The 20,634-nt window shown below is 38.3% G+C and overlaps 3 protein-coding genes across 4 annotated transcripts; all 3 read right to left on the reverse strand.

Moving 5' to 3' along the window:
• Positions 1 to 110: 110 nt before the first annotated feature.
• nme3 (NME/NM23 nucleoside diphosphate kinase 3) lies at positions 111 to 6,091 on the reverse strand. 2 transcript variants are annotated; one of them, XM_022207456.2, is made up of 5 exons: positions 5,973 to 6,091; positions 3,501 to 3,631; positions 3,286 to 3,387; positions 2,987 to 3,099; positions 111 to 1,058 (listed from the first exon to the last, which is right to left on the reverse strand). In XM_022207456.2, the coding sequence occupies exons 1-5, from the start codon at positions 6,016 to 6,018 to the stop codon at positions 941 to 943; spliced, it is 510 nt and encodes a 169-aa protein (XP_022063148.1). In that variant the 5' UTR covers positions 6,019 to 6,091; the 3' UTR covers positions 111 to 940. The 2 variants fall into 2 exon arrangements, with proteins under 2 accessions (XP_022063148.1, XP_051796908.1); XM_051940948.1 differs by lacking the exon at positions 5,973 to 6,091 and adding an exon at positions 5,521 to 5,718.
• A 933-nt stretch (positions 6,092 to 7,024) lies between these two features.
• mrps34 (mitochondrial ribosomal protein S34) lies at positions 7,025 to 10,470 on the reverse strand. Its single transcript, XM_022207454.2, has 4 exons — positions 10,355 to 10,470; positions 8,757 to 9,137; positions 8,169 to 8,211; positions 7,025 to 7,516 (listed from the first exon to the last, which is right to left on the reverse strand). Exons 2-4 carry the CDS (start codon positions 9,072 to 9,074, stop codon positions 7,218 to 7,220), a joined length of 660 nt encoding a protein of 219 aa, XP_022063146.1. The 5' UTR covers positions 9,075 to 9,137; positions 10,355 to 10,470; the 3' UTR covers positions 7,025 to 7,217.
• Positions 10,471 to 11,639: 1,169 nt separating this feature from the next.
• Positions 11,640 to 18,392, reverse strand: spsb3a (splA/ryanodine receptor domain and SOCS box containing 3a). The gene is made up of 7 exons (XM_022207453.2): positions 18,144 to 18,392; positions 17,131 to 17,341; positions 16,563 to 16,743; positions 15,119 to 15,306; positions 14,870 to 14,972; positions 14,654 to 14,779; positions 11,640 to 14,169 (listed from the first exon to the last, which is right to left on the reverse strand). The coding sequence occupies exons 2-7, from the start codon at positions 17,260 to 17,262 to the stop codon at positions 13,778 to 13,780; spliced, it is 1,122 nt and encodes a 373-aa protein (XP_022063145.1). The 5' UTR covers positions 17,263 to 17,341; positions 18,144 to 18,392; the 3' UTR covers positions 11,640 to 13,777.
• Between the last annotated feature and the right edge of the window lie 2,242 nt (positions 18,393 to 20,634).

The raw sequence follows: 20,634 nt of genomic DNA on the forward strand, positions 1-20,634 counted from the left end.
GGTTAGATTCATTGTTTTTGGACATTTTGAATACAGCATCATAGCAGCTGATAAAAGCATGAAGAACTAAACCGGCCAGACCTCTGTAAAAAGACAACACAACAGCAAACTTCATTCAGTTTCATTTTAATTTGCTGACTGAGCCCGATATGAACGTTGCATGAAATTACAAAACTATTTTTAGAGCTGTATGCTGGAAACTGTACATTCAAGTAGTTCAAAGCGATGCAATCTGCTTTTACATTCCTTTAACTTGAAGGTACAGGAAAAGGCAGCATTTTTGTCAGTTAATTGCATCCATTTTTTACTGCAATGGCTGATACAGAAGAACATGGACATGAAAAATAAGCCTCTTAATTTAATTCATAATTTTAAGTGCCAAAAGAGGATTTAAAAAAAAAATGCTGGACAGATTTCGGGTGAACTGGTCACAATACAATCTGAGAAGTTTTGTGCAATTTTTGTGCAAACTTTCCACGCCGTCAGCATACAGACAAGGATATAAAAACGGACTGTACCTTTAAATAGAAATAAAGGGTAGATTTGAATGAAGCCATCTCCCTAACACATTATCTCATAAACATAACGACGCCACAAAAATGAATTGCTTCAATTTGATCTTCTTGCTTAAAAACTGCAACACGATGTCGTGTTCTGGACTTAACAGGAACTACAATAAACACAGAAGCAGGCATTGTCAAGTTTCAGATCAGGTTATTGCTCACCTTAGTGCACTTTTGCTTGGTAAAGTTGTCTGACCTTACTTTGGAGAAGCAAATAATAAAACATGAAACAAAAAAACCAGCAAGGCAGAATGACCCTTTTTTTTTTCCTCTGTGCGTCTACAAACTATTAAAGCCCACAAAAATATCTGCATCTGAGGTATGAAGTGATCCATCTTGTAACAACACTGGTGTCGATGCAGCGCACACACACACCTTCACTGGTAGATCCAGCTGTTGCAGCTGTGCTCCCAGCACTGAAGCTCATTCTGACGAAACCACAGAGAGATTTCCTTCTGGGCGCTCGACACCGAGTCGCTGCCGTGGATCACGTTCCTGCAACACAAACATTTTCAGAACATTTAAACTCAAAACTGCCTCAAAAACTGATCCTTTGTACATTAATTTAAAAAGTAAGCATCTCATCAATATTCAATATTATAAATAGCTTTGTTTTTTCATTTTCATTTAAACACACTGGATTCTTAACAGTATTCATACTGTTTAATGTTCATATTCAATTTAATTCAAAAAAACTTTATTTGTCCCCTGGGAGCAATTAAAATCACGGAGAGCAGTTAGATACATAACCGTAGCAACAACCGTACAATAATACTAGCAGCCATGTGGCAGTTAAAGTAGGATAAATACATTTAAATTTAAAAATTAAAAATGTAATATGCTGAGATAAGAACAAAGTAAATGCATATTAACAACAAAAAAATAATGTACAGAAGGTGCTATAATGATTCAGAAGTGCAAAGTGGAAGTATGTCAGACAATATATTGATCATTTTCATTATATGTACCTTTATTTAACCAGAAAGTCCCACAGAGATTAGATTTTCTCCAAAAAAGCGTGGACTTAAATTTAGAAAACATCATAAAATGTGCTTTACAGTGTCTCTAAATTGAATGTTATCTCCTCAAAGATCTGATGTAAGTAATTTCATGAACAATGGTAGCAAACATTCTGGGTTTCTGAAGTCAGTTTCAGCACTGGAGATGCTGTTACAGGGGACCTTTTGGTATTTTTTTGTTCATAAATTACATTTTTAGAACAATTACAGCTTGTGTCAATCAACTAATCACTTAAACTCCAGTCTAAATATCTTGGTTTAGTACCTCTCCTGTAATAAAACTCAGCTGTTTGTTCAAGACATAAATGTTGTATTGTTGTTATGTTTTTTGATGATTTTATTTGCTCTTTTACATTTACATGCACATTTTATTACGACATAATAGCAGCAGTGTTGGAACTCCCTCTCTGGTTTAGAGATTAACAGGGCAGCCAGCCACAGAATCACAAAACTGTTCTGATCAAAATAATAAACATCTGGCAGAAAATATGCTCAAATCAAACACAGAGTTATGGTTTGAATGTCCTTTTCCCAAAGCTATTAAAGAGAAAATCTTATGTTACACCATAGGCCCCATTTTGTTTAAAATTGTAAGATTGTATTTAACTTCTGCTTTGCTTTAAAACATTCAGATTAACATATTGTAACTCCACCAAGGAATGCAGCGGAGTTATGTGACGATCGGCATGTATTTGTTTGTCTGTTTGCAACGTTACTCAAAAACGGACTAACGGGTTTAGATGAAATTTTCAGGGAAGGTCAGAAATAACACAAGGAACAACTGATTAGATTTTGGCAGTGATGCGGCTTATAGCCTGGATTCATGGATTTGTTAAATATTTCTGTATCATTGCAAGATAGCGGCACGGCATCACTGTAACTATGACAAGCGAGCTCTACATCAGCTGCCTGCTGATGGTCACGATTGCGATCCTACTAGAAATCCACCGCTGTGGACTTATCAGGACTTATTCGTCGGAAATGATACAAGGAACAACTGATTAAATTGTGGACGTATTTCTGAGTGCCATTAATTCCTGCCGCCCGCTACATATTTAGGTCACACAATACGGTATCCGTACACAACATGCATAACACACGCCTGTGGTCAGTGCAAGGTCATTCAGTTTGTGGGTAACATCTATTTTAAATGGCCACAGTCTATGTTGCCGTGATTTCTGATCATCAATAACTAATAAACAAATGCTGCATTTATTTTAAAAAAAAAAGATTTAAAAAAATGCTGCATTTCTGACAATGCCATTTGGGGGAATGAACAGCCTTGGTGAAGTACTGCACTCTCTGAGCGCTTTTCTAGTTGTAAATGCAGACAATCCGTTGCTTTTCCCCCCCAATTATTCACATTTATTTAATGAGATGGAGAGTTTTACTGTCACCTCCTACCTGCCCACTTCCACACAATAATCTCCTCGGATGGTTCCTGGCAGCGAATCTGCAGGATTGGTCTCTCCCAGCATCTTACGTGCCGTCTTGACCACGTCCAAACCCTGCCACACCTGGACACACACAGAAATGTGGTTGAAAATGCAGAAAACCAAATTTATTACTGAGCCTGAGAAGAGCTGTAACACAACACACTATTCCCACTCAAGAGCAGCTTATTTCCTGTTAATTAAACAAACAAAGCACTGTACAATACTGAATGTCTCTACTATCCTGTGAATGTGAGTACAGCCTCTCACCATGGCAACCACCGGTCCAGAGCTCATGTAGGTGATCAGTCCGCTGAAGAAAGGTTTGCTCCTCAAGTCCCAGTAGTGTTCCCGGAGAAGATCCTCAGATGCCTGATGCACAACCACATAACAGATAAACACATATTCAATTAATTATTTTATTACAGTAGCCTGGATCATCTGTTTGGGTCATGAATTAAAAAAAAAGAACACCCTCGACATACCTGCACGAGCTTGAGGCCCACCAGTTTGAAGCCCTTCTTCTCAAAGCGACGCACGACTTCTCCCACGAGCCTCCGCTGAACGCCATCTGGTTTCACAGCTATGAAGGTTCGCTCATTCACCCCAGTCCAGCCTGGAGAAAGATGACACACATGAGTATAACTGTTCATGTTTAAATGAACACCAGCAGCCTGGAGCAGCTTGCATGCACCTCAGCAACACCAGTAAGGAACATAACCACTGGCATCAGGCAACACAGGCACACTGCGTTATTCGTTTTAGATTCAAGGCATCCACGGTGGGGAAAAAAATGATTTTAATACACTCACAATATGATGCCCATGACAATGATTATGCGATACTTCAAACACTACAAGACAAGCATCAACATATTAAAAAATGGAATCAACAAACATAGGATTTTTTCAATCAATTATGGAAAACAAAAGTGTCTCTCCATGCAAAAGATTGACACTTTTTATGACCACATTTTTACATCTTCTACAAACAATTTTAATCTGTGCACATCAACTTGCTCCTCTGAATATTATTATTGAGCCATGCTGTATTTATTTTATTAATCAGACACGTATTTTGCTCTCAATCTAATTTGCTTTTATACTTGTGCGTCCTACAAGCTCTCTGTAGGGAAGTCTTTACAGTTTTGCCACATTAAATAACGCAAAAACTTGGGTGTAGAACTGAATGTTTTTCTTAAAGATCTGCTGGAAATGGTTTATTTTTGTCCTTTTTTTAAAAAAATGAATCATGTGGAATAAAGTGATTCTGATGTCACGGTTTTAAGCGTTGTGTATTTTTTCCTGGCAGAACAGAATGTCACAAATGATCACTTGAAGGACTGTCAGCTTCTGGCAAAGACAAAAAGTGTAATGTGTTGTAATGTAGTGGATCCTTGCTTGTGGCGTATCTACTCTCTGATGTACGTCGCATTGGATAAAAGCGTTTGCTAAAGGAAACTGTAGAATTGTAATGTCTCAAACCCGCTGGCAAGTTGGTTTAATTAACTCTCTCGCTTTGTTTTCTCCCACTGTCTTACATTTTCATCTAGTGACTTTCTTCTACACCTCAGATTAGTTTGCTTTACTCTCATTCATTTGACAAGAAGTTGTGCCTGGTAAATCAGATTGGTCGCGATTGCAATTTTGCAGTAAAAAGATTCTGTAAAAAACAAAAAAGAAATTGTGAATCTTGTTTCAACTGAGTTTTTAGGTTGAAACTGCAGGCAGTGTTTGCACAGAGCAAGTTTTCTTTTTCAAAAAAAATGCTGTAAATTACACTGTCTACCAACCAGAAACTGTAAAAACAAGATCTTTAACTTTACAGTGGTCTTTTAACGTATCACAAGCGGTTCAGTTGGGAAAATGAACCAAATCCAAGCTTCAAATTGTGATATTTGATTAAGAATCACTTTATTCTACATGCCTGGCTTTAAAAAGTATCCCAAAAATTCACAAAAAAAAAAATCTGCATTTCTTGGTGCAAATGTGAAGCCAAGACTGACTCAGTTGTGACCAACAGTCAATACATGTATTTGGTGCAGATGTATTGATAATGTACTGCATGTGGAAGCTACATGCCACTGCCGCCTTTGGGCTTGCTCTGGGGGGTCAGGCATATGGGTTCTGTAAAGCGTCTTGAGACAATTTGACTGTAATTGGCGCTATATAAATAAAACTGAATTGAATTATGTCATATCAATATTTTGTCCCAGTCTTAGTAGTAAACAAACATCTTGGCACAAAGGCTACAAAAAAGATCATCTAGTGTTGAAAGTCAGTGTCTCGGGCTATTTTTCTTGCAAACAGCTGCATGCATCTCTGCAAGTTAAGTGCTATTTTGGTCATTTTACAAGCCAGTACAGCATACACTTAGAGCCTCTGCTTGCACAGAAAAAAAACAGTTGAAGGAGCTCAAGCAGATTAAAAAAAACCAAACACCTAAAATCTGCACTTTCTGCAACAAACCTCCCAGCTGACAGTCTAAAGGTGTCTACAATCTCACCAGACTGTTCAATCCTCGCCTGTTTAACCACCAAATCCTGCAGACCTCGCTGTGACCTTTTTCTCGGGCCCATGTCGGTGCTGCTCCTATTAATAGGATGATGAATCAACTTTTTCTCAGTGCGGACACATGGTCGGACTAGCAGGCGGACACAGTGAAAGCTAAGCTAACTTTAGCTTCAGCCACACACACTCATGCTGTTACCGGGACAGAGGCAAAACTCAGGCAGTCTGGGGGGTTATTAATCCCACTTCAAACCAACTCTACACTGTCAAATTAAAGTTACTGAAGGCTCCATGTTGTGGTCGTCAGCTATCAGAGCCGAGCCGACTGGAGCCGAGGCGTCCGTCCGGCGGCTTCTCCTGGAAACTGTGACCAAATCATCCGGTTAAAAAAAATCAAACTGAAGGTCCGTGACAGACAGAAGAATTAGAAACAGTAACGACACCAACCTGACTGAAAGATGTGGGCGAATATAGACAGAAAGAAGCAGATCATATTGACGGTGGACGGAGCTGCTCTGAGGGCTGCAGGCTACATATAAAGAGGGAGCGAGGACGTACGTACGTGCAGACAGACGCACGTTGCCTAGGAACGGTCCCAAAGCACATCCACGTGGTGTCTCACAAGGACATCACATGTGAATATTGAGACTGATTTCTACACAGAAAAGGTGTAAAAATGTTAGCAATGATCAACAAACAAAAATGTTAAATTAAAATAATCAGCTGAAAAGAAAAGAATCCGTGATAATAAAAAAACACATTATGCTGCTAATGAAGTCCCAAAAGATGAAGCAAATCTATCTTCCGCACGATAGCAGCAGCACCGCCATTTTTCATAATAAAATTGAGAAAAACATTATCCTGTTTTTTTTTTTTTTTTTTTACTATCTCATGTCAGATTTAATATGCAGAGGCAATATTTGAGTTTACTTAGGCAATATTTTGTGTTCTTGTACAACATTGTCAGTGAATGTGTAATGTTTTATATTTCTCGGGTGCAATATTTCAATTTCATGTGTAATGCTTCATTGTCATGGTGGGTAGCATTTCATTTTCACGTGCATTACTTTGATTACATGTGCAATATTGTCAGTGTAATATTTTATTTTCAGCTCATTCTTCAGGTACAATGTTCATCATGTGTGATATTAGCCGAGTAACATTGCCAGCATTTTTTACAACCATATTTTACTTTATTTCAGTAATGTATTGACTTAAAATCTCATTGCTTTTCCACTTAAGCATTTCATTTCTTCTGTTTTGCCATTTTATTGTTTTCCAAGCATTTTCTGGCACAAGAATTTTCTTCAGGATTAATAGAGTCTTATGTTTAATTTGAAAATTTAGATTTACTATCTACTAATATGCCAAGGAGTTTCAGTAAAGGACAGCGGAACATCTCATCTTCTTTAACTTCTACAGTTCTAAATGACTGTTGGGAAGTGTCAGGTTATAGATTATAATACAAGTGCCATTAAATGGTCAAAAACAAATTAAAGGCCAGTCTTTCATCTCAAATTTATTATTCTGCACACGACACAGTTACATATACACACAGAGGCCTGCATCAGAAGAAAAGAGAACTCATACAAGTTCAGAATTAAGTAGGACATCAAGACACATCTGTCAACACTGATTTGGTCCAAAAATGTCCAAGATTTGTGGCCCTTCAGGTTGAGAAGCAAGTCGTGATTAGACTGCCGTCCCTTCTTTTCCCTGTTTCTCTTGTTCCTGCTGACGGAAATAGTGTTTGTTGAGCAGGACGTCCCTCTTCAAAGGTAAAGCCGGCTCCTCTGGCGGTACACTGCCTCCTACTTTACTGTGCTGGGCCAGCATCATGGCCCGGAGCAGTGGAGGGTATGGGACGTAACGCAAAGGCAGCTCAGGGAGTGGTGTAAAGTCTTTCATCTGCTGCTCCAGGTGTTTGGGAACCAGACGCCAGTCGTGGTACATCACCTTATCCACCTCCTTGACATCAGTCTCTTGTTTTCCTGCAAATAACGACATTAAAGATATCTGAGTGAGTACCAAAAATCACTGGACTGGTGAAGCTGATGTCTATAAAACCAGACAGACAACAGTGAGAAGTCGACCTGGAAACATGTCTTTATAACAACAACAACAAAAAAAAAAACCTTCTCAATTTGCAAAGAAATTTTAAACATCATCCACTTCAGGTACATTAGCTGACATTTCAGGAATATCGAGATAAAAAAAAAGATTAATAAAATTAAACAGAAATACTGAGGAAACTTTAAAGCATCCCTACCTGAAAAAGCCCTCCAAAATATTGAAATTAATTAGATTTTTCATTTAGTTTTATTTGGATAATTGTATATATATTAATCATATTTTAAGTATATTTTATATGAAAGTTATCAAATTTAATTTCAAACTTCCTCCACACACCCATGAATATAATTCTGGTGAGAAATAAAGATGTTTTTGCTTTGAACTAATTTAATTTTGCTTCGTTCTATGTTTAAATATGTTGTAATCACTTTAATTAAATCCACCACATATTTGTAGCTCCCGTATTGATTTCCTCATTTATAAATACAGAATAGAAAAACAGATAAACCAGATAAATGTTTAGATATTTTTAAGCTTTGTCTTCAAACTGAATAAAGAGTGTAGTCTCACCTTTGTATGTGAGGATCCCCCACGCTTTGCCATGATCCATGTTCTAGAAAAAAAGAGGAAACAACTGCGTTACAGGATGGGGTCGACCATGCAGTTTTTTTCAGGGCTGATATCAAAATAGATCATTAGTAATGACAGAGCCTGATTAGCAATATTTTAAACGGATATAAATTTGCAGTAAAGATGATAATCTTGGTGTCAGAATTTAGAAAAACAACTCCAAAACAAATCTTTGTTGAAATTCTTTCTTTTTCTTTTTTTTTTTTTTTTTACATATGATGATAATAAAACAGAGCTTTTAAACTTGTCTCCTTTAGTGCTGATAGGCTGTAATTATTTAGCTACTAGTTTATCATATTAATTAACAATTATTAGAAATTGGTTGAAAAATTCCATCAATAATCAACTGCTGAATATTAAAGGCCAATGATCGGTACAGCTGATAATACCAATACCCCTAGGCTGTATATGAGACCCCTTCTGCAAAATCAAACGTGCCTCTCACACGTTTCTACCCATGTTTAGGGTGACAGTATGCAGACTTGAGCCTACTGTATATGGCAGTGACTGGATGTGTCCCGCTCTCACCTCAGCTGTGTAGTCCACCTTGACCTTGGTGATCTGCCAGTAACTGGGCTCTGTGTGATCCTCGAGCCACGACTTGCGGGTGAAGAGGCGCCCCACTCCGAACATTCTCATACTGGCCAGCAGGGAGAAGAGGCGGCTCTCCCTGCGGACATCCTGCCAGGCCATCACTGGCAGCATCTTCCCCGTAAGAGGCCGCTTCATCGTCTCGTAGTCCACGGCATACTTCTGAGAGTCCCGCGGCCGGGACTTCAGCTCCCGGTATGCCCGGATTTTCCGAGCCATTTCTGCAATGAGGCGAAGTCTCTTTTTCTTCACCATGACTGTATGAAGTCCAGCAGCTTCTTCGCAGTCCTCACTGATACGCACTGGTCAGCGTTTATCCTGAAAGAGTGGCAATTAAATCAGGTACGCTTAGACATGAAATAAACATTCAGATATTTTACTGAATAAAAGTGTTGCGATGTAAAATACTCCATTACAAGTTAAAGTCTTGCATGAAAAAACCTACTTAATTAAAAGTATTGTCTTTAAATGTGCTTTTATTGTGACCTATTGTCCTATGTTTCACTGTTATTTTTTTTTTTACCTGCTGAGGGACTGCTGATGTAAATTAGCATTGTTGCTATAATGCAGCATATTTACGTCTGTTGCTGTTTAAAAAGAGGTTCATTAATGTGCACTGTCTGTATCAAATAAGGAAAGAAAGCAATTCATTAATTAGTTAAATGTCGCTGACGTAGTAAAGTAAAACAAACTCGACAAGTCCCTCTGACTGTCAATATTATCGATACTGAAGCATCAGCGTGTCAGTTACTGCTGCAGATGAAGCTAGTTTGAACTACTTTATATGCAGTTATATTTAAAGTTACAGAAGATAAACCTGAGGGGTTGTAAACTGATTAACAGAAGAGGAAAAAAGAATGCAAAAGTAAAGTTTTAATACATAAAACTGTTTTCTGGACATCTTCTCTAATATTTGACTTTTCTTGTGATATTGTATCATTTGAACATTTACTAAAATTAAACCATGTCTGAAGTTTAAAGGGGAAAATTACCATTTAGTGGAGTTGATTACAGTTCATAGACATCTGATAAGGGACCCTTACTACACGCTTTTTTGTAAAGTTATTAGAAGCCAAAAAGGTTGTAAACCACTGGTTTGACCTTTAATACTGAGTTGTACATATAAAGCTTGTTTCTGTGGAAAATATTCAAATGTAGTGGTACAGAATATACAATATTACCCTCTGAAATATAATGTAGTAGAAGTATAAAGTAGCATAAAATTGAAACGAGACCAACAAAGATACATTAAAACTGTAATTCAGTGCAGTATTCAAGTAAATGTACTTGGATACTTTCCACCAATGGGTATGTCTGATGTTGTGTTCGTTCGAGAAGAAATTATATAAATCTGGTAGCAGAGAGCAGTGGGGAGAAAATTACCATCATAGCTCTGGTTTAGCAGGACAGTCCCGTTAGCTAGCTCCATGCTACAACAACTTAGAAATCATCCCGTTCGCTGACACCAAGCGACACAAAATGAATGTTTTTATTCTTAAATAACTACATTAAAAAAATAAAAATACTACCATTACCTGATGTACAGGACTTCTTCTTGACCTCCGCAAGCAAGGCACACTACTTCCGCTCACTGGTCCGGTCGCAAAGTGTTCCGTGTCGACCGCATGTGAACTTTGGTTCCGTATTAGAAAAAAACCCCTAAACATTTCAGGCAGAACATTTAAAATGTTATAAATGTTCTACTAACTTACATTTTAAGAAATTAAAAATATTCATATTTAACATATCTGAATACACATGAGACCAAATGAGTGTGGAATTTATAATATTTACACTCTATATACTTACATGTCTCCAAAGATATCTTATCACTTTAACAAATAAAGTTGATACAAGCATTTTTGTGTTGGATTTCTACTGATTTAAATTAATTTTATATCCATTTTTAACAATATACTCGTGGGAAAAATAAATTATACTATCATATGTTTCTTAATATCTTCAGATACAAATGTTTCTGAAACATTTTAAGCTGATTTTTATAGGTTTGTAGTTAAGTAAAGTAGCCTCCAAAACATATTGGAGTGATTTTTGATGCTATTTTTGACATCAACATTTGGCTTGTGAAGTTAGAAATGTTGCTAAGCAGTTTGTTTTTACTTTAGCAAATGCAAATGGTAATTGTACATAAAATTACTGATAAAAATATTTGGGAATATTTTTAGTTTGTTGTCTGACAGGATTTTTTGAGTATTTAACAACTAATAATATTATTCTAATATTGGATTCATGTTTACAATTATGTGATAGCTTTTATAAATAAAAAGTAACATTGTTTCAGAAGGAATATTTATTTATCAAATTCGCTAAAAACTGGGCTGATAATTTCACTCCAGCTGTAAAGACTTACTCCTCCTTTTCTAACTCCCTCTCTTCCATGTAATAAGACCTGAACATTTCTCAAGGTCTTTAAATTGTAAAATTTTCCTTCCACTCCTAACCATTCCCAAATGTGATTAATCTTTGCTTTAAGTAGCAATATTACGGAACAAAGAACTGATTTAGAACACCGCACTATTATGTAGTTAAACAAAAAACAAGCTTGCATCTTAACGACAGGAAATAACAGAAATGTTTTCAGCCAACATGTGCACAGGACAAATGACTGTGCAGTGACAAATTTGACAGAAATCGCAATGACTCACTGGCAGCTGCAAAAAACAATCACATCACAATGAAGTCCGCCAGTAACTACCCTGGTGATTTACTGTCAACATTTGTCCCCAGCACACACAGCATGTCTAAGGTCCTATAAGCTGAAAAAAAAAACTTAAATATTAAGGGTTCAATGCTACAAAATTGAGCAAATTCGAATAGATTTTACTAAATTTGTGCATATTTAGCATTCAATTTATTTTCAGCTGAAAATCATGCTGATAAGTTACACAGACAAAGGCAAGTAAAGGCCTTCACATACAGTATTATTAATATGACATGGTACAGAAGAAACACTTAGATATTTTTCTATTTACAGGAGAACAGTAAGAAAAAGTGCTTCAATGCATCGATGCGAAGACAAAACACTGTGAAAGAAGACAGAAATATTCATCTGCTGGACCACAATTAACCCCATGGTGGTTACATTACTCCATGTATAGCGGGGATAAATCATCACTGGACTGGACATAAAGTCAGTCATGTCACTACTCATGACTGGTGGTCCTCTGGTACCATCACTGCTGCTGTTATGCCTCCATAATGACATCCTTAAACACCCGCCATCACAGAAAATGCTTATATTGCATAGTACCTTAAATCTTAGTATAACCTACATGTACTAATACCAAAACCTGGAGGAGTGAACATGAACAGAGGTCAGTGTCAGCAGCTGGTGAAGCTTCAACACCTGGGTCAAACACTAATGTTACATTATTATGGTCTGGTACAACAAAGAACTTAAAAATAACAAATATTTACATATCTGACCCAGGTGTTGTGTTCCCCTTCCCACTAATAATCAATTAATGCTTAAATCCAGCTTTTAATTTCGCTCAGCCTCTGTAGGCTCGGCTGGAAAGAGGATTTTAAAAGTTTATATTCTGGGACAAGGAAAATTATTATTGAACTACTCCTGCAATCCATCTTTCAAATGTTCAATACAGATATCAGTTATGTCAAAATATGGCTCGATACATAGCTTTAACCTCAACTGCGGAACTCTCTGGCCATATAAAGTCATATTTTGACACAATGATAATCATAAACATATAAAGAACAAACAATGTGAGCAGAAGAGTGGATAAGACTGCAGGAGGTTTCAAAGGTTTCTATAGACATCTGCACTGTAAAGGATTCAGCTCATCGAATCAGATTTGAGAATAATCTGTAAAAGAAATGATGGAACAAGGCTTTGTGAGAACAAATGAAAAAAAATACAGTTGCATAAACAGATTAGTACAAAAAGTTAAAACTACTGTCAAAGAAAATCATTTTTAAAACCTCTAAAAAAACAATAAGTTGTAACAGCGATGAAAAGTGACATAAAATGTGTGGCAGTCTCTTATGAGTGACATCTCATGTTCACAGCTAAAAGAGCTACTCTACATAATGTATACTGCTTACATATTTAGCAGAAGGTTTCAATTTTTTAAAAAACTTGTGACAGATGGATGCTGCCATGAAAGTAACAAATAAATTTGTCAAGAAATAACAATTTTCTGATGTGCAGTCAGAGGTATCAGTTTCTTAACTGGGACCGTTTTGTGAAAAATAAAGACACATTTTTTTTTCTTTTGTAGGACTTAAAATTGCTGAGTTAGGACGTCCTTGTAACATTTAAGATTTTAACGGTTCAATTTTCAGCAGTAACCAGTAGTTATGAAACAGAGAATCAACCAATTCTCTCTTTGGCACCGAACAGAAACTTGCTGATGCCATTAAAACATATAATGAAGTACTTTGATAATGCACTGGTAGGATTTAGGGTCAGTACAACATACAATATTTGTATACAGGATGAAAACACTGAAAATATTTATACAGTCTATTTTTTAAACTCCCAAATTTGCAAATATACCACAACGACCACTAAAATCTGGCCATATTTGCCTTCAGTGTTGCACTGTACAGACCATTCCTGCACCTCAGCGCTCCCCATACATGAATGGTAACAAGGAATGCAAGCTAACAAAATTACATCATATATTCTCACTTATTACTGAAGCTGGTTTGGATACTGAACATGTGCTAAACATGAAGACGTCAGAATGGCATGAGAGAAAATCACAGTAAAATGTGCAGGCAGGAAGAATTATCGCCGTCACAGTTTTCCTCCGAAGCACCGCTCCCTCTGCTCAACCGGTCCTGGTTCTGTTCTTCACTTCTGGATAACATTGATGATGAAGAAAGCTTGAGGCAGGTAGGTAACACTAGATCAGATGCCATCAGACAGGAACGCCTGCCAGTGTTTACCAGGAGATTTGATTTTAGCTGTCCAGTCACGTCCAGCGGCATCTCTTCCTCTGACAGGCTTCGGGGTCAGAGGTGCAACCCTCCGAGTCACTCTCAGAGGAGGAAGGTCCAGCCAAAGGAGGGACGGGCAAACGTGAGGACCCCTCCGACCCGTCTGGGGTTTCTTCTGTGGTGCCACTGTTCAGCCTGAGCACCCAGCCTAGTTTGTTGTGGAGCAACTGACGAAGGCCTGGCGGAAGTGGCAGCACATCCAGGGTGTCCATACAGTCTGGCAGCAGCTGGCGAAGACGAGCACAGCAAAGGTAGAGCAGGGAGGTGGGTGCAGAGCAGGATCTGATCACCTTCATGCTGCTCTTCGCTGCAGTGGAGCACGCCATCGGATAAAATCTCTTGTTTTGTAGCTCTGTGGCCGCAACACCTACATTCAGAAAGGGGACAAAACTTTTAATCTGTTACATGTTGTTTTAGCACCACATTATGATTTACATGTATTTAACAAAGAATCTGTTTGTTTTTACACTACCATACTAAAGTTTGGGGTCACTTAGAAATTCCTTATTTTTGAAAGAAAAGCATTTTTTTCTATGAAGATAACATTAAGTTAATCAGAAATACAGTCTAGACATCGTTAATGTGGTAAATGACTATTCCAGCTGGAAGCGGCAGATTTTTAATGGAATATCTATGTAGTGTTACAGAGGAACATTTCCAGCAACCATCACTCCAGTGCAAGTTTTCATGGAAAACATGAATTTGTCTGCCTCAAACTTTTGAAAATTGGTGTATGTTAAACAGTGTTTCTGATGTGAATCTGCAGGCTGAGTCCAGCTGGTCCACTTTTGCATGCAATTAATCTATCATATGTGTGGAAACATGCTTGGCATCATGTTTTTTGTACTGACCTATACACTTTCGATTCTTGAAGAATGTAAGTGTGCCGTGCCACGTGTCCAGGTGAACTCCAATGATGGATCCTTGACCGAAACGGGAGGAGAAGTTCATTTTGTCACCTTTATGATGCAACAATCCTGCAAAATGAACACAATCAATTATGTCTAACTTATAATAACCCTTTCAAACTGTTACTGCTACTTCCCAGCATCTTGTGTTGGTCTTACCAGTGTAAGAAAGACCCCAGCTGTCTGCATCTTTTCCCAACAGGCTGCAGAACGTATGTCGGTATTTGTCTAGATTGACATCAGACGTACCAATACCAACCATCTGTACAGGAAAAAAAAATCACACTTAGGCATGAATAAACATAAATGACAACAAACAGGAATTGAACCCCTGTACTAAACAAAATTTTGCCCTTGTTTTCACAAAAAGAGGAGACAAATGTAGGAAAGCAAGAAGGAAAGATTCACCATGTCTGTTCCATACACTGGGGACGTCATCTTGATTTCCCAGAAGTGCTGACCTTCAACCAGCTCCTTGGAGCCACGGATGGCTGCTGTGCCACAGCTATACTCAGAATGGAAGTTTACTTTGCGATTGTCGCAGCTCAGTAACGTTGCGGTTGATCGGCTGTTAGTATCCCAGACCCAGTCAAATTCTGAAACATCAGAAGTCATGTATTTATAACATAATTCTTTACTGCCCCCACACCAGGGGAAATTTACATTGTTACAGTAGCCACATGTTTAAAGCAGCAATAAACGTATGCATAATAATACTATTAATAATAATAATAATATGTCCAATATGTACAAGGGTGAAAAATGTTAATGAATAAATAAGCATTAATACACTGTAGACAACAGCAATATGAAGTGGCTTTTAAAATAAATGTAAAAGTGCAAGATGTAGCAATGCAAAAACTGCTGTGCAAATTTTATTGCTCCACCAAGGAAAATGGCAGAGTTATGTGATGACCGGCGTACGTTTTTCCTTCTGTCTCTTAATTTGCCCGTGCACAACGTTACTCAAAAGCAGACTAACAGATTTGGATGAAATTTTCAGGGAAGGTCAGAAATGACACAAGAACCAAGGGATTAGATTTTGGCAGTGATGCAGCTTATAGTCTGGATCCAAGGATTTGTTAAAGATTTCTGTATTATATTGGCATGGCATCACTGTAACCATGACAACAAGTAAACGCTATGTCAGCTGTCTGCTGACGATCACATGATTGCAATCCTACTACAAATCCACCGCTGAGGATTTATCGGGGCTTATCCATCGGAAATGACACAACGACTGAGCAAGCAGCCTTGGCGAAGTACTGTGCTCTCTGAGTGCTTTTCTTGTTCTGGTTTGTGATGATGCTGAAGATATAAGTGCGGTATATGTTAACATCAGCCAGAGATGCTGATGTTGTACAGTTTTACAGCAGATCGTATGAATGACCTGTGATAGTGCTCCTTCTTCCAGGGTGGATGCCTCAGCCTGCTGCTGAAGGAGCTGCTTAAAGTCCTTACGGTCACATGCTGTGAGGGACTGTCCATGATGGATGTGAGCTTGGTTAACATCCTCCTCTCACTCACCTCCAGGAAGCAGTCCAGGACAGAACCTGCCCTCCTGACCAGTCTGTTCAGTCTCTTTTTGTCCAAACAGACTGGCCAGAAGGGCTTGTCCTTAAGTCACACAAGAAATTAAACATAATATGCCTCATCTGTTAAAGACTGTTTAACAGAATATGAAGAGACTCACAAATATGTTACTATCAAAATCTCTGTGTAAATAATCTATAGAGTTTAATAACAGAATTGGCTACACCGGTATAAATTTGTGATACCACATATAGTTAAAATCCACATACAGTTACTTCCTATAATAACTAGTTCTGGAAATGCAGCAGTTGTCTTGTACCTTGGTCATCCTCTCCACAGTGGCAGTCTTTAACTTGGTGAAAACCTCGTAGGCGAGGGTTGTAGCTGGTCTCTGCCTGGGAATCACAGCCACAGTAGGACTCTCCAGTGACAGGCACGGCGCTGGGGACTGGAGGGACCATCACAGCTGAGAAGTCCGCCTCAGAGTCTGAATCACTGTACTTGGGAGCAATAATGCAGAAAGAAAGAGTGAAATCAAATGTCAGCAGCACTGCTTATGTAACTACACCATAGACTTACCTGTCAGCCTGCTAAGAAGCCACTGCATTGGAAGAAACATATGCATCACCAAGGTAACCAACAAAAGGCATAAAGTTACATTATATCCCTTTCTATGTAAATGACTGTCTCTGGCATAAAGCATGTACATAAGAAAATCTTACGCTTCAAGCATATTAGCATTACTAAACACACATTGTTCATAACAGCAAAAGCTAATCTGGAGGCTTTTAGTTCCACAGTTCCCTGAGGCGAATATTGACACATTTTATCTCCTTAATCAAGTCCTACAAAGAAAAACTTAACTCACACGCTTGTTGTCTACTTACCTCTAGGCGGTCATAGCCCCATTCTTCACTTTCAGAGGCCAACACAAGGGCCCGGGCATCAGAATCCCTCCGTATGCCCCCCCACACGTATCCGTATCGCCACGCACGACTGTTCCTGCTTCGCCTGGACATGGCAACAAGACAGTCTGACCAGTGTAAGAGTCGGTTCAGGTTTAATCCAGATGTTGGGAGAACAGCATCAGTCCAGCCACTGAAAGACCAAATTACAACATAATTACCTTGAGAGGCACAATGTCTGACAACCTGGTCTGATTTTGAAACTGCTGCTGGAAGCATTTTTGCACTTTAGATCCTCTACAAGTGTTAACATGATAAGAGACACATTTGCAAACTTTGCATGGTACAACTTTGTTTTTCTCATTTAATCCTGCTTATTCAAAAAAGAAAAATGCTGCTTCTCATCATTTCGTCCAGCAGTAATATATATTCCAATTTTCTGCTAAATTATTATGACTCGACCTTACAAGCCCAAATCTTATTTTATGTTGTTTAACTAATTAAGTTTAGCACTGACATCTGTGGAAGCCCTCATAAAACCGGCAATACACACTAACAGACATCATCCTAACTGCATAACATAACGGCGAATTATTGAGAGCAGTTTCATCGTAGTCCACAAACCGTTGTCATTACCTGTCAAGTTAACATTATCCTGTAATATTATCTGGATGTGTGATGTCGTTTTTCTAGTTAGCTTCAGTTAGTCATGCTAACAGGAGCAGCTAACGCTAGCTACATCCTCGTTAATATGTTAGCTGGTACAACAAGGTCAGAAGCATTACAATTAAAGTCAGACTGCTCGTTATACATGTGTGCACGGATTCATGCATTTGCAGACGTCGCGAATTTGTCATTTTTAAGACAAATATTAAGAAAAGGCTAAACAGACTTAGCTGCTGGTGCAGACATAGACCTAGCTTAAACTAGCTAGTTAGCTTCCGTAAGCCGCGAGCTGCTACAACCCTGAAAAAACAGGTTGACATTAAAATTACCTGTTTGTAGTTGACAATCAGCGGTCACACAAACTGATAGCACCTCGGAGATGCTGTTCACTGAGTCCCAGTGTTGTTAGATGGTAAATAAACGACAGCAGAGTCGGTGGATGGCTGGACTTCCTTTTTCCATGACCTACTTTACATGAGTGTGACAGTAAACAATAACAGGCTCCTGCACAGCAAGTTTTCTGCTCCCAGCAAACACTCCTGTCAGCACAGATAACATGACAATACAGGTTATTATACTCAGTGGTAGCTATGTTTTACTTTAAATATCACAAAATGACTCCATTACCAGTTGAAATTCTGCGTTAAAATGAGCAAAAGCATTTTTTATAATAAGGGAGGATAATTATTTTTCAGTAAAAGTGAAATGGGGGACAGTAGTTTATGTGAAGCTAAAATGAGGCCTCAGCAGTTTTTTTTTTATAGAAATGTAATATAAATTTTTAGTACATATGTGCCTCTTTTTTGTGCTGTCTTTCCACTTGATAATATAAGATAAGATAAGATCAACTTTATTCATCCTGTAGGAAATTGTTTTGCCAGAGCACAGTACAATAAACAATAAACAAAGGTTAATGGAATATACACAATTACACAGAGGTTAGTAGTAAAATAGAAATCAAAAAGAATACAAAGTACAAAATGCAAAATGTCTAAGTGTGTAAAGTGTCAAAGAACAAAACATAAACTCTAGATAGACAAGAAACAGATTAACAGAAAGTGAACTGAAAGTAACAGTAAGTATTGCACTAGAAATATTACACTTGAACACTAATATTGATGAAAAGTCCATTGATTTTGCACATGGAAATAAGTCTGTTGATTGTTTGTTGAACAAGGAAATAACTGATGTGAGAAAAAAAGCAGAATCAGTGTATTCTGTAGTGCAAACTCAAATTAACAAAAATGATTTCAAAGAAACAAATCTTTTAACATTTTTGCTCTTGACATTTTCCTTTGGTTAAATCTCTTGAAGAAATGCCTCTTTGTAGGAAAAAACCCTGCCCTTTAACTAAAGATTAAGGTAAAACAAACAAAAAAATGAAATTAATTGTTATAATTGAAATATAATTTAAGGGTAAAGTGTCAAAACAATGATCACTCAGCCCTCTGCATCTCTTTAGGGTATTTCTTTTTCAGTAAGTCACCAGCCAATCTAATGTAAAAATACACATGGCAGTGATGTCAGTTAAACAATTAATCAACAAACAAAAATTGATGAACAAACTGGACACCCTGGGCCTCCCCCCTCTCACATGCACCTGGATCAAGGACTTTTTAACCAACAGACCCCAGTTTGTGAGACCTGGCCCCCACCTTTCCTCCACCCGCACACTGAGCACCGGTACACCACAGGGCTGCATGCTGAGCCCCCTCCTGTGCTGTCTCTATGCCTATGACTGCAGACTGGCTCACAGAAACAACATCATCGTCACCACAGTGGTCGGTCTGATCTCAAAGGGAGATGAGACAACCTCCAGAGAGGAGGTCCAGAAACTCACAACTTGGTGCTCAGAAAACAACCTGACACTAAACACCTCAAAGACAAAGGAGATCATCATGGACTTCAGGAGGAACAGAACCGACCCGCTCCCCCTCTACATCAACGGCGAGTGTGTAGAGAGAGTCCACACATTCAGGTTCCTGAGAGTCCAGATCTCTGATGACCTGTCCTGGACAGACAGCATCACGGCTGTCATAAAGAAGGCTCAGCAGCGGCGACACTTCCTGAGAGTCCTCAGGAAGAGCAACCCAGACAGGAAGCTGCTGCTGGCCATCTACCACTCAATCATAGAGAGCCTGCTAAGTACTGTGTTTCCACCTGGTACGGGAGCTGCACTGAGGCAGACAGAGCGAGGCTTCAGAGGACAGTCAAAGCAGCACAGAGGATTGTTGGCTGTCCTCTCCCCTCCCTCATGGACATCTATTCCACCCGGTGCCTCAGCAGAGCTCAGAACATCATCAAGGACAGTTCACATCCCAGTTCTCAGCTTTTTGATCTGTTGCCCTCTGGAAGGCATTACAGATATATTAAAGCGAGGACAAACAGACTAAAAAACAGATTCTTTCCGAGGGCCATCATCACCCTGAACTCTCACATGTAACAATCCAGCCAACAATACAGTGTAAAATGTGCAATATACACCACTGTCTCTGCTGCTGCTCCATACTACCTCAGTATTCACTGTTATTTGAATTGTATATTTGTAAACAGAAGATGTCTAAGACTTTTATCTTGCACTTTCATAAAAGGAGAAGCTCTCCAATTCTGCTGTACACTGTATAATGACAATAAAGCACATTCTATTCTATTCTATTCTATTCTATTCTATTCTATTCTATTCTATAATAATAATAATAATAACTTTATTTATAAAGTGCTTTCCGTCAAAGTGATGTACACAGAAATAAAAACAGACAAATAAAAACAGATAAAAAACAATAAAAACAGAACAATAAAAAAGACATCAGTTAAACAAAC

Source organism: Acanthochromis polyacanthus, chromosome 21 (genome assembly GCF_021347895.1).
Source record: "Acanthochromis polyacanthus isolate Apoly-LR-REF ecotype Palm Island chromosome 21, KAUST_Apoly_ChrSc, whole genome shotgun sequence".
Taxonomy (NCBI): Eukaryota; Metazoa; Chordata; class Actinopteri; family Pomacentridae; genus Acanthochromis; species Acanthochromis polyacanthus.